General features: G+C 36.3%; 1 protein-coding gene across 1 annotated transcript; it reads left to right on the forward strand.

Moving 5' to 3' along the window:
• Nucleotides 1-516: 516 nt before the first annotated feature.
• LOC117431789 (transcription factor MafK-like) lies at nucleotides 517-13,335 on the forward strand. The gene is made up of 3 exons (XM_034053099.3): nucleotides 517-686; nucleotides 9,158-9,236; nucleotides 9,480-13,335. Exons 2-3 carry the CDS (start codon nucleotides 9,201-9,203, stop codon nucleotides 9,915-9,917), a joined length of 474 nt encoding a protein of 157 aa, XP_033908990.1. The 5' UTR covers nucleotides 517-686; nucleotides 9,158-9,200; the 3' UTR covers nucleotides 9,918-13,335.
• The last annotated feature ends 1,716 nt before the right edge of the window (nucleotides 13,336-15,051 follow it).

Here is a 15,051-nt window from a genome sequence, read left to right on the forward strand (position 1 = left end):
CGTCTAACAGCACACACACCTTACTCTCCTAACCCTCTACTGCTCGATTTAGCGTTGTGCCATCAAATTGGGCTTCAGCTGAGTCTCTCTGACAGAGGATGAGGTCTATGTGAGAATGCATACAAATGAAATGCACAACATTGCTTTGCAAACAGAGGCACCGTTTTGGCTGCTACTGCATTAGATAAATGATGATATATAGGCCAAGGACTACAATAGTGTTTACATTAATAGTTTTGTTTCAATACTATTATAAAGAAGTGATTCCTCGTCTCAGACGTTTAAATTAGATATATGGGAGATGTCTAGTTTTTTGTTTAATCAATGCTGTCCTTGCGCGTTGTCTATTTTAGTATACATTCGATGCACATGTTTCCTGAAACTATGATTCTCACCTAAGTATTTGGCAGTTGCGTCTTTGTCACTCCTTCTTATTGCCACTGGTTTCCCGCCAGGATGACGTCAGCCAAAGTTATATTTCATGAATGGAGGCGGTCACCAGGAGTAGGTGGCGTCAGCGCTTGCGGAAGCATGTTGATACACTGTTGTTTTGTAGTTAATTTAGAATTCTGATACTTTTCGGTAGATCGCTGGAAGCCCGCTCCAGTTTGATACACACACCGGCACGTCCTTGGCACGATCACTGCATTTGCGCGATCACGACACACAAGATCCGCGTCTACAAGGTAGGGTGTACGAGCTTTTTAGAAAGATTTTTTTAAATTTGTGTTTAAAGTCCTTCTGTTTATATGTGGTGAATGATTTACACACCAGCGGCAAATCTATACAGACCAGTGTTTCAGGCTGCCAAAGCAAAATTGCATTTGAACCTTCTAGAATCACATGAATGAACATATAAACGCATACGTGATGTTTATTTAGAATATGGTGATTTAACATACTCGTGGAGTGTATGATCGACACGTGCCAGCGATAGAAAGCGAGAATTGAAAGTTGGAATTTCAGTAATGTATAGATCTGAGATTTAACAGCGATTGCTTAAGATCGTAGTACTAAATATTTAATTAAAACGCTGAGTTATCATAAACAAAACTCATGCGGTTATTAAATCTTATTATAAGACCATGTTTTAAAAATAATAATGAATTTCTATTTTTGCGTAGATTTTAATACAAAGAGCGTGTCTGTATTGTTGAATTGTTCTTAGGAAAGTTTGTTGGCTTGCTTTTAATACAATGCTGTGATTATTTGACATTACGACATGTAAAAACACGTGCTTTTCATGCGGGACTTCTCGTGGCAGGGGCACAGTAAAATAAAAGACCACACAAAGGGTCGGCGATAAAGTGAACAAACTGATGTATCGCTGTAATCGTGGGATCGGGGAGTTTTTTTGGTTTAGTTTTGTATGTTTGTTTTTAGAAAATTAATTAAATAACCGCCAGATCAAACGGAACCTGTTTTGTTTTGGAATTCGCTGGAGATTCCCGAGCTGAGTAGGCGGGTTGTCTTGGGACGGGAACATGTTGCGAAACTAGTCTGGAGGAGTGACAGTATAGGTCTGCAGATAGAGGGCGCGCAAGCTTTCCACAAAGTTGATTATACCACCATAGTGACATGCTTATTCAGTTTTGCACTGCAGCAGCAACGACATTGTAGCAGCAAAACATCCATTCTTTGATTTATATGCATTTCACCGAACCAGACTGGACTGTGCAGTTTGTGTATATTCTCTGCATAGACTTTCGCAATACGTATTGATCTCATTGTGTTTGCAATGTTAAAACGCATGCCTGTTACCACATACAGTATTTAAATGGCAAGGCTGTTTTTTCAATAACGCCCCCCAGAAAAATGAATTCTGGTGGGGATTTGTTTTAAACAAAAGTAGGTCAGTACGGCACTAATAAGTAACTTCACAAAAATACTGTTTTAACTAATTGAATAGTTTCAGTATCTTTGCTGAAAAATAAATACAATATATAACTAATCTAATAAACTCTGTGTGTGTGTGTGTGTGTGTGTGTGTGTGTGTGTGTGTGTGTGTATATATATATATATATATATATATATATATAGATATATATATATATATAGATATATATATATATAGATATATAAATTAGATTAGTTTGCTCATCTGCTGTTTTGAGGGGAGTTACCTTTTCTATGCTGTTCGGGCAGTCTTTCCTATTTGAGGAGAGTGGTCTGCAGGTTTGAATGGAGTTCTTTTTTAAAGTCCCGTATACCAGTCTGTAGTGTTGACATGCTTTGTGCTACTTTTCTTTGTTTTTCCTCAGAACAGGTCCTAATACAGTACAGTACAGTAGGTGCATGTTCAAGGATTGCCCAGCTTGACAGCCGCTCAAGTGCTCTTCTTGCCAGCTTGTCTACTTCCGAAAAGTCAACTGTCCGAGCAGTGGGAAAGCAGTCTTGCTTTTCACTCTAGCTGTATCGTTCATTGCGTCTTTTGTCTGTGCCTTGTTTCTGCTGTTGATTTGCAGTCTTGTTGTTCAAAGTGCACAGGTTTAATCTTGTTGACCCTGTATATTTGCTGAACAATAAGCTACTTCCACACCCTACTGCTGGAATCTAAAATATGGAGATAAATAGCAGGGGTTATGGTACTTTGTGCAATCAGGTATATTGTGCAATACATTGCCATGCTATTCATTTTCTTGAAACCCACCCAAGCAATGCACCCTCGAGGTTTTAAAAGCCATGTTCTCTTTCCTTATTGCTTATTTGAGTTTTCTTTTGCTTAATTGGTTTAATGGTGTGTTCAGATTCAATGAAAAGCAAGATCATTTTGGCTTAACAGTACTATCTATTTGTTCCTTTGTTCAAAACCATTCATGTTGTACAATATATTTTCTTTGAAAAGTGTCTGAATGCACAGCACTATTGAGCAGTCCTCACCTCCACGTTGGTGCTGAAACTGGAACCACAGACACAAATTTAGCACATATTACTGGACTCGCAACATGTAGGTTCTGTAGTGTTGTATCTTGGCAAAACCAAAATAGGAATAACAGAATGAAAGTAGGGCCATTAAGGGTGGTGAAAATGTGTTTAAAACTGTAGTTTCAGCAGAGGATAAGCAGCTTGGGAATCAGAGATGAATAACGCCAATCCAGGTATTGCCTATGTTTCACATGGCTTTGAGCTTTAAGGGAATCCCTTGCATTAACACTGCACAATAAGTAAGTCTAACTTTGTGCTCCAAAACTGTGCTGTTTTTATAGAAATAGAGTTACACCCTGGTATTTAGGAAAGGTGAGTCATAACTGGTGATTGTGAATCATTTCCACTTCGTCAGTTAACTGATTTGTCCCAGGCTCTTGTTTTTTAAATGGAATGTCTTAACAAGCACATATTTCAGATTGATCCAGAAGTGAATTCTGCTAATCAGCAAATATCTGCTGTAACACACTGGAGCCTTATTAGGTACATTTTTTTTATAATCGCCATGGGTTAATATTAGAATGACTTTAGACATTTAAACTAAACTCTTGAAGATGTAACAATATTTTTTGTAAAGCATAGATCACAACTTGGCACACACACTGTATTTTTCAAAGCAACTTAAAAAAAATCCCATTAGACGTCCTTGGGTTTGCATCACCTTTAGAGTCTACCTTTGCTTTCGTCTGTGTAGATAGCAAAGATCAAGTCAGTGCTCCAGGTAAGGTTTTGGGTCACTGAATAATTTACTCTCCAATTTAGACACTATATGAGTAAAATGTATTTTGCGTGAGTAAAATGCAACATTACTTTGATGTCATGAGTACTTTTAATAAATACTGCACATACTTTTAATGCTAACTTATGGGGTATGCATTAATTACAACCTTATATTAACTGTTATTTTACTTTGAACTTACTGTAACTTTGTCTTATAATAAAAACAAAAACAACAATTATTCGTATTTGCTTTATTGACCACAAACAATATGACTGTGTATTTAGTTGATCTATGTTTCATTCTGGAGAAAATGAGCATTTATTTTCAACAGACTATGGTGGGACCAGGGGAATACAAGTTCAAAAGATACAAGTTGCAAGTAATAAAGTGTAAGTATTGATTAATCATTATTTTATAAAAGTTGCAACTACTTTTTGGGTTAAAAAATAAAGAACTGTATATGAAGACCCCAAGCGGGGGTTACAGTGACATACTGTGTTTGGAATGTGAAACTGTTACACGGCTGATTTACAGCTGATAATCGAGAACAGAAAATTGCATTATCGTCCAACACTACTGTTGAGTGTCGCAAGCAGCATCAGTTACGTGTACATAAACAATGTGTGTTTTTATTTAAATTATAAAAACATGATTACTGTTCTATCTAATGTATTTTTAAACTACATGTGAATGTATTATTTCATATATATGGATTACCTGCAAGATAATATTTCCAATCAAATATAAACTAGTAGCTATGGGACAGTCACCAGTAAATTATGCAAATTAGCACTATCGAAGGTTCAAGCCGTCATTCATTAATGTGTTCCGAACCTTCGAAAGTTTGTGTGGGTAATCGCATTGCTCAGAGTGAGTGAGTTGTGGTAGGCTGTATTAGTAAAGAACCATTGTTTAAGTGAACTTTCAGCTTGTATGCATACCTGGCAATGTTTGACAGTATTGTGAAATACTAAAGCAGGTCATTCAGTATACCAGTCTACTTTCTAGCAGGATGGCACACTTAGGCACCCAAATCTTTTTTTTCTTTTCCTGGTATGTAATTTTGTTAGCCTGCCCTGGGGAGAGGTGCTCTTGCCTGAGTCCCTGCTAGCAGGGACTGTGACCGCCTTACTCCAGTGCTCCTACACTAACCACTTTAAAAGTGCATGGATGGCTTCTGTGTGCTCAGTGGGAGCCCAGTGTTGTGTAGGCACAGGACAGAAAAGGTCCCTGTCTTTAATTATGTGCTCAACAAACAGCAAGCATGATATATATATATATATATATATATATATATATATATATATATATATATATATATATATATATATATATATATATATACTATCCCCCACTTGTCAATACCTCAAGTTATAGAGCAGTATAAAATATGACAATTAAATTCCAGCACTTTGGGATTCTAGCATGCCTTTTGTTATCTTATGTATGAACACTATGTGCTGTACCATATATAAATGTTGACATTACGGACATAATAATACTCTTGTAAGAACTCTTTCTCTCTCGCTAGACATGCCTACAGTATTTTGGGGGTTTTGCCCATTATTTGACTTTTTCTTCTGTCCAGTAAATCAGCAGGACTGTCCAGGAAATGTCAAGGGTGTGATTTCATGCTTCTGGTCACTTGCTTAAACAGTACGCAGCACGACTCTCATCTCTTCTTTTTTTATTTATATCAGTTCTGTTATGTTCTTGGGAGCTGGAGTAGTGCAGTACCAGCAGACATTTTAAAGTCTGTAATCTTAAAGGATGTGAATAAAGAATCAAATAAAATAAGATTTGCAGTATAGGGTTGCCAGTAAATTACATGAATCACTGAAATGTTCTGCTTAGGAACTGAAATCTGGGATTGAGTATACCAGGTACTAAGTAACTTGTGGTGTTCTTTGATCAGTGAGTGGAGTTTCCTTATGATAGTTAAAGCTACTGACTTGCAGGAATGCTATGTCACATTGTCAGAGGTCAGAGCCATGTGGTTTGAAGCACATTGTGTGGGCGGATGGCACTCCTGCACTTCTCAGATCCACGTGGGCATGTTTCTGGGCTTAAAGAGTAAGTAATGGAGTTCCATAAAATATAGCGTTATACGTCCCTGTGTGTTGCTACAACTGTTTAAATAACGTACCTGTAATTTCTTTTCATTGTTAACATCGTGACAAAGCTCTTTTCAAAATAACCACTCTAGTGCACTGGGGTTTGAGATCTGTCCTCTAAGTCACTGCAGGAAGTGCTAGTTATAAAAAAATTAAAACAAAAACAAAACATAACAAGTGCTTCGTCTTTTCTGTTCCGTACCACATCATGGATCGTTATTTCTGTGTTACCTGTTTGACAAGGTGGGCAATAATCCTTACTCTATGAGTGCACTAGAGCAGCCATTTTGAAAAGACCTTTGAAACAGACTTTAAAGTTGTAAGTGTAAAAAGTTGCCAGGATGTTAACAATGAAACACATTATTTAAACAGTTGTAACAACACGTGGGGATACATAACGCTATATTTTTCAGAACCTAGCTACTTACTCTAACCCCTGTTCTTCTTAATGCAGCCTATTCTATAAGGTAGTTTTTTGCGTGCAACTTTTAGCTTCTGTATGAATGTTATTGTGCCTAAAGGACAGAGTGGGTGTACTTTTTTTTGTATATTAGTCATCTTAAGCATGTATTGAGAAATCATAAACATTTAGCAAAAAAAGGGGATCTGATTTATACCACTGGGATACTTTAAAGTTGTCCTTCTCATGGAGACCTACTTTTGAATGAGTTCTGGCTTCCGATTGGTTGGGCTACTGAATAATTTTATGTATGTTATTGTGGCCGAACCTGCATTATTCTAATTAGATTTGTTTGGCTTGAAAATAGTTATGTTTTCCACTGAAGATAAAATAGAAATATGAATCAGCAAACAGTACAAACATTGGTAACCTCCAAATTGTTTAGTTTACAACTGATTTTGATTTGAAAAGGGCAATAAGTCGGGCCTTGTGGTATCTTAGTGGGCAATGGAAAGTATTGCTATGGGCTTTTGGGGGAAGAATGTGGGCTTCTTAAATATGACTAACAATCCCACGATATGCATGGCCTGCCAACAGGGTGACACCATCACCACACTCCCCATGACTTTATCAGTTTTCTTCTGTACATTTTAAGTGATTGACATTGATGTCTGCTTTGTAGTTTTGCAAAAACATAACCAAGGACCCTCTGAGCTGCTTTAATCAGAGCTTTAATCGGGTCCAAAATCAAACACACAACTTATTTGAAGACCATTTGTTTTGGCAGTCATCATTGTGAATCAGTTCTTTAGAAGGACCTCTGGACCCAGGATGTGTGGTTCTCCAGATTAGCCCTTTCCATCCTGTATTGAACTCTGTACTTGTTCATACACAAACATCCATCATGTTTCTGTACGCTTATTTGCTTGTCAATCACATCTCTTTGACAGTCAAGCCCATGGTCTAAAACTAAACAAAGTTAAAGTGGTCATGCAACAGTACTGACTTTGTAAATTAGTTTTGCAACAAATAAAAGAATAGGAAATGTATTGACCAAAATAAACATTTCTCTTTTTAAAATCCCAAGTTTGTACTGAAAAAGAGTACTGTACACATCCAAAAGCAGGTACCGGTGATTGGGAAAGAAATAAAATAGTCTCGGAATAACAATTGTGCTTTTCACAGTAAAATACAAATAAGTTTACCAGACAAGGAACCCTGTTTTTAGTAAAATAGTGGTTGATTTAAGTCATCATTTTATAATTTAAATTGGAAACCAACAACCGCTATAGTTCTCATAAACCTTGAAAACCCCACCATTTAGAAAAAAAAAACAGGGCAAAAAGTCTTGTGTCCATGCTTTTTGAACAGTACAGACAGAAACTGCATAGACTGTAGCGCATTCAGACAAACAGTCGTATGGAAAGAGACCCCTAACTTATCCTGATGACTTTGTTTTTCCACAGGGGGGTCTGCTTAGCAGAAGGCTAATAATAAATACCATACAAGTTAAATAAGGAAATCTAAAACAGACCGGGGGGTGCCTGGTGTAATAGGATCGCACTTGTGAAGTACTGACAACCTAAAGCAGTTGAAGAATAATGGTTTGAATACATATAAATAACAATGACGGGGCGAGGGAAACTTCACACACCCAAACAAACCACAAGGGAATCCTTCTCACAGTCATGTTCCAGTTACAGGGGTATTCAAATTAAGTTGAAAGTTTTGTCAATCATCTTCTGGGAAGCTGAAATATTGATTTGTATATACTGCCAGCAATCTGCAACCTTCTTAAAGAATTTCCTGAGGAGAGGTTTTATATGTGGTATACATTGTTATCCTAAATCTAGCTAAAGAAATGCACTTCCATTTTTTTTTATTTGAATCAAATGCCACACAACAAGCTACAATGTTAGCAGATGACAGCTTATTTTCCAATGATGTTGCATAATTAAAATCTATTTGCTCAATGTTGCACTGTCATTGAATAACTGAAAAATTACACATCCGTTTCCTGGGTTTAATTAGAAGGATATACGGTCGGATTATATTTTCATGAGATGTGTCAGTGTATTGAATTACATAACATACATGTAGGATAGGTTTACTTTTAATGTTATATGTCTGTTATTGATGTTTTGAGTGAACAATGACTGCTTGTGATCTGTCCTTTTGGTTCACGCTTTATGTCTCTAGCTGTAGAGTTATGTTTCCCATCTGTGCAAACGTGTTGTTTACTGTTTAACTGGCCATGTGATTCACGCTCCAACGCCCATCTGTAGTTGTTAAGGAATTCACCATTTCCATGGAAACCGTTTCTAGGCTGAAGGCTTTCCAAGATTCCCAGTGGTAGGTGGCCGCTGGGACACATGCCTGGGATACTTGACTTTGAAAATGAAGCTATGGAACACATGTCGGTTTGTCTGTCTTTTATTGAAGGGACATTACATGTTAAGAGCTCCACAGGAATAACTTATCTTGTTTACCGGATTTTTATTTGACAACGGCTAACACTGGCACTATAAAATGTCTACTTTCTACAAGCCAACAAAAAATAGATTTAGGCTTCAGGCACTATTCTACCATTATAGTTGTGTGCATCTGGGATAAAGAAGAATACAGTTTTCCCACCTTGTTGTGACTAGAATACACCCCATTAGTCTGGTTGACATTACTGTAGCTAACATACTGGACATGATAGCTGTTGTTTCATTAATATGTCAAGCTATGACAGTTAGGTTAACGTGGTATCCTTCTTATACATTTTACAGCCATCCCAAATAAAATGTCTTGCCATGTTAAATACACTGCAATGTTCCTCATACGCCTGTAATAAGCAAGCTAAAGGACAATATAAAGTTTAGTTGGAATGTTTCATGTTTGTACATTAACAGTACTTTTGCTGCCATCTGCTGGATTTTTGTAAGGTTGCAAAATAATGGAGATATGCTATACTTATGCTGGACAACCAATGGAGTTTTCTTTGTCTTCTAGCTGTTTTTCAGTGGGATTCTGGCCAGTTGAATGCATCCAGGGTATGACGACTAATCACAGAGGAAGCAAAGATTTAAAGGTGAGGAAATGTTGAATAACCCATATTTTGTAATAAATTATATATATAATATACAATCCAAATAAAGGTTGATAAATGGTATTGCAGTAGATGAAGAATACAATCTTCAGATATGAACCAAAGCTACATTATACACGATTACATAGAACACAGAGTACTACATTGTTAAAGACAGTCTCTGTTTGATTGTACCAACATGAAGAACTTGCCCTTAAAATGACCATGTTGCTTCCTTGCGTACAGGTGAAGAAGGAGACAGGTGAGAATGCTCCCATGCTGAGCGATGATGAATTGGTCTCCATGACGGTTCGAGAGCTGAACCAGCACCTGCGCGGCCTCACCAAGGAGGATGCGGTGCGACTGAAGCAGCGCCGGCGGACTCTGAAGAACCGTGGCTACGCTGCCAGCTGCCGTATCAAACGCGTCACGCAGAAGGAGGAGCTGGAGCAGCAAAAGACGGAGCTCCAGCACGAGGTGGACAAGCTGGCCCAGGAGAATGCCAGCATAAAGCTAGAGCTGGAAGCCCTCCGCTCTAATTACGAGGCCCTGCAGAGTTTCGCCAGGTCCGTGGCACGGGGGCCGATCACGCCAGCCAAGGTGGTGGCCACCACCAGCGTCATCACCATCGTCAAATCAGCCGACCACAAGACAAGCTCTGCTCACTTCTCCACCCCGTCCTAGTGCCGTACTGCGAGCGCTCGGGTCAGTTAGTCCTGTGGCATTGACATTGGGTGTCCAGTACCTATTGCATCATTCATTATACCTACCACCCTCTTGCCAGTCCATCCAGTTGATTTTCAGACAACCTCAGTGTGGTTTCCCTTTCTTGGACACCTATTTCGGTCAGAAACTTTTGTTCAGTCCCATAAACTTTGTGTTTGTGCTACAAAATTCCCAGTACCGGCTAGGCATAACTTCTGTATGGGAAACCTGAGAGACAACAAAGCACTTAATCCAAATCTACATTCTCTACCTTATAACGACAGAAGCACTGTGGTCTGTTACAGCAAATAAGCACTTATTTTCTGAATTTGGGCCATTTGTGGTACTGACACTACCACAGAAAGAAAATACAGGCAGAAGTCTTTAATTCTTAATACAAATTGCCGCTATCAGTTCCTTATGGCACTAAAATAAAAATACTTTACTGCAAACTGTTACAGTACAAAAACAAATCGCTCACTAAAATACATATACAGCATTTCTACATTTTCCAGAGAATGTTGTTTACATATCAGAGCCTCTTAAAAATAACTTTTTTTTTTTTGTTATACAGTACTAAGATTCAAGTCACTAGAGAGGTTTTAATGAATGAAATGTTGTTTTAAATTAACATAATCTATTTTTTTACATTTAGAATTGTATGCAGATAATGAATGGAGAGGCACATGCAAGATAAGCACACGGTTATGTAAATGTTTGTATGATCCTGATAGTTTGCTATCAATGCCATTTTTCATGGTAGGTAATCCATATTGGATAGATAGGGGCTGGCTTTGCAAAATAAAAAAAAATGAAAAAAAGTATATTAAGTGTATATTACAGATTAAAAGGAAAATATTGTTTGAATTTAAACCGATTCAAAGCTGACAATCACAGCTTTCTCTCCCAGAGACTCTTATCTGAAATCCATCTCCTTTGCCTAGTCAAGATGCCATTGCCGGTGCTGGGTAGCTTCAATGCAACGTATTTATGGTCATAAGATAATATTTTGACACGTCCAAGAGAGTAAAAATAAATACATTCCAAGAGTCTACTCCAGTTTGTCAGAATAGGAGGGGAGTAGTCTGGTTGCTTACTGTTAAAGTAGAAATGTCTAGGACAACTGACTTTAACAGATTTACAATAAGGAACAATATTGCAGCAAGAAAAGTTTGCGTTTTATTATTTTTTTATTATTATTTATACCAAGAAAAGTGAGATTTTGCACTGGTTCTGAAAAATGATTCAAGAAACTGTATTTCAACTGCAAGCCAGTTGTCCAGTTACCGTATCTTTTAAATGCGTGTCTTTTAGGGTATTCAGCTGGTTTCGCAGACCGCGATTAGCCCTGGAGTACCTTATGTTAAATTAGGTAACATTTCAAGTCCCAATTCTATTGACCGCTAGATGGGTTTCTGAAAACTAGAGCAGACTTGGTAGTGTTCCTTTTTACTCCATGAACACGACTTTACACTCTGCTCCCAACAGCCCTTCTCTGCACAGAAGCAGCTGTGGCGTACAATAACTGCTGCTGTCAGGCCATCTGCATACCCAAGGAAGATTATTGTTGTGCTCTTATTATCATTAGCTTGCATTCCCAAACTTCGTTTTCTGTAGTTTTTAGTGTCCAGGGCATGAAATAGTTTTAGAAAGGGCCAGAGATCAGCACCATCCAAATAACAAATGGTTATTTTATTTCTCATGTGTAAATCCCCATAAATTGAAGTTTTAATTTCTGAAAAAAAAGACAAAATATTATCTCTTGTAATTTTACATAATGGGTTATCAAATCATATAGTGTCGATTAATCATAGAACTGAAACTACTTTTAATTGTGAAATTATGTTTTGAATCTTTCATTCTCCATCCAATTGTTTTTTTGTTTCTTAGTTTTAGTAGTTGTATCTTGGATTCCTAAACTTTTAATGATTATTACATTTTAGAATAAGATATTCTATAAATGTGGAATGTATTTTTATTTATCGAGAATTTGTTTCCAATTTAAATTGCATGTTTAGGTGCAGTTATATGTCCTAATTCATGCTGGCCCTTTGCCAAATCAAAGATAAAAATGAATTCATTGCCTTGAAAAAAGTATCCTTGTGGCTTGTTTTAGACTTTGCAGACACCCAGTGGCAAGTATTTAGTAAAGTAACACAAAAATGAGTAGATTCTGTATGAGCTTGATGTTGATCTAGGAATGTGAGCGTTCTAATAAAAAATGACAACCTAATATTTGGTTGTAAGCGTAGGAAATTATCTTTTCAGGTATATTTGTACTTCCTACAGTTTCCCAGATCCAGCCAACAAACCCCATCTGCTTGTAAAGCCATCTTAAGTACTCGGTATCATCAGATTTTGTTAAGGCTGGCATTGTATATACGCGTTAAGCACTTGTAACTCATAACCCTACTTTCTACAGAACCTCACCTGGATTGGTGCTCAGCTAATGTCTGATAGAAAGTGAACCTCTGGTAAACATCTAGGGGTTTCGTTATGTGAAAATTCATAATGGGCATTCACCATTGATAAAATTGACAGATTTCAAATGAGAGAGCAAATGTAGACAAAAGGTAATATGTGTGTCGAGACTTTTTTTTATTTATTTATTTATTTATTTTTATTTAAGGACTAAAGGGGTAGAACTGGAAACAGTAATAAGGAAACATAACTTTTTTTTTAATTTATTTTTTTTGCCAGGAGATAATTCTAGACTCTGTTTCATGCCCTGGTATTCTGTGTGTACAAGTGTTTATGTTCCCTCAAATGTCCTGTATGCAAAAGAAAGGTTTGCTGTACATATTTATCTTGTTGGATTCCAATTTACAAAATCCCACTGCTTCCTTTTTTTTTTTTTTTTAATAAGAACTTGTATTATGCTGGCTGAGTTTTGTCTGGGTAAATTATTAAAAGGACACTTGCCGTATATGAAGATATTTAAATTATATATATTCACTCCTACTTTAAGCCATTTGCCACTGCGTATATGTACTTTCCTAATTCTTACTGTGGGATAAGGTCGGGGGTCACCTAGTTATAGATACTCCCCAAGTCAGTGCTCTTTAACGGGAGTGGGGTATTCTGCTCTGTGGCTGCACTTTCGGCTAGAGGTAACTATGGGTTAAATAAGGGGTAGTAGAAGATTGATCACCTGAAAAACACAAGGGAATCTTAATTTGTTAGATAATCTGTTTCCATGTCTATTTTGATATTTATTTTAGTTTTGTTGCTTTTATTATTTAAGTTATTGTATTTTATTCAGATCTATTGTGGATTGATATTAACTGTACTCCTGGTATATATGCAGAATATCTCTGCTTTCCATTCTCAACAGAAAAACAGAAGTCATTTACTGCTGTGACTTTTTGTACTTTTCAATAAAGCATTTTCTCATGAAGACGACTGGGCTGGAACATTAATTAAAAAATGTTTCTAATATGTTTCTAACTGTCATTCTGAGTGATTCTTATTGCAATTACTAATTAAGGTGACAGTGGGGGAAAAAAACAAGAACATTTTAAATATATGCTTTTCTACAGTAAAACGATCTTGGAACTATACAAATATAAACTCTGCATGTTTTGGTTTAATTTAAATGTAGACCATGAATACAGCAAGCAATTCTAGATTTGAAAGAGAATGGGATTTTATAAAAGTGGACTGAACACACGAAAACAGCACTTTGAGCCAAATAAGTTGTTTATCAGTAATTAGATTATTATTTTTTTAATCCTCAGTAATGCTTGCTCGTTATATATCATTTATTTTTTAAAGCCAGTTATATGTTTATGCTTAAAATGAGAAATAACAAAAGTTGTTCTTTTACATACCAGTGTTTAGCTTCCAGTACTTTTAGACATGCTTAGATTGCAATGTACAGTACATGGGAAGAATGTTTAATCTCAACAGCAATAAAAGAACATGTTATTTACATTGTCTATGAACATACAGACCAGATACAGCACTGGGATAGTAAATACTAATTACCAGGAATGGAAGCTTAAGTGGTAAATACAGACCCCAAACATTAAAACTGTGGGAATAAAAACACTTATAGGAACCTGTGTGTACTGTACTGTCTTAACATATGTCAAAATAAAGTAATATTTACAAGTCATGAAAGTACAGAAGATCTAAAGCAGAAAAACAATGTACATTATTATTATTTTAACAATCAGCTTTCAAACAAAATGTAGTTATAGCTGCTGTTTAACGAACAACAACAAAACCAGTATCAACAAATCTATTTGCAAGTATTGTGATGCTTTTGTGCAAAAAATGACTGCCAATAAAGAACATGTAACCATACAACACAAATATAATACCATGCTTCACAAAACAAGTGCTTTGAACTTTGTGGTGCTTTTGGCAATAATGGTCCATTTTGATAAAAAAAAAAACATTAAAAGAAATTTTGTGAACAGGGCCCAGTGATTTCTTTCTTTTTGGATTAATATGTCTATAGGAATTATGTAAAAAAAAAAATTAAAAAAAAAATTAGTCATTGAAGCTTCATTTTGTTAAATACCTAAATAAATATCTAACACTAAAACATAACTAACATTCTTAAAGACAAAACATACATGGTGGTACAGCGTTTCATACTCTGCACTCCTTACTAAAAAAAAAAAAGTTTTATTTGTAATGTTTTCAAAAGCTAGCCCTTCTATCTTCGGAGCCTGTCAGATATATTGTCTGTGAAAGAACAGGGGCATGGGGTTCAGAGTGTTTTAATGGCCAGTCTAAAAACTTCAATAGAGCTGCCAGTCATATCCAACAGTGAGTCCGGTGTGAAACAGACAGCTTCTCTGGTTACAATACAGCTTTCCTATCTATGATTTATGATATTGATGAAGTGCTTCTCAAAACTGACATGAATCAAATACAAGTGTAACTTCTGTGGTTTTGAGTCACTCACCCATATAACAACAGCAAGGTACATCAATGTTCCAGAAACACTGTTCAGCATGTAAACTGGATATATATATATATATATTCCACTGTCTTGCCTAAATAAAATAAAAAAAACAAAGCAGCATTATTTATTTTATGTTGTTTCAGCTTTTATCTTTTTTTTGTTTTATTTTTATTTTATTTGGTTAATATACCCATT

Source organism: Acipenser ruthenus, chromosome 22 (genome assembly GCF_902713425.1).
Source record: "Acipenser ruthenus chromosome 22, fAciRut3.2 maternal haplotype, whole genome shotgun sequence".
Taxonomy (NCBI): Eukaryota; Metazoa; Chordata; class Actinopteri; order Acipenseriformes; family Acipenseridae; genus Acipenser; species Acipenser ruthenus.

Excerpts from the sequence above, each read along its gene's own strand:
- LOC117431789 (XM_034053099.3), top strand. The coding sequence starts at position 9,201 with ATGACGACTAATCACAGAGGAAGCAAAGATTTAAAG. Across the intron at positions 9,237-9,479 it reads GAGGAAGCAAAGATTTAAAG|GTGAAGAAGGAGACAGGTGA; the intron begins GTGAGGAAATGT and ends CCTTGCGTACAG.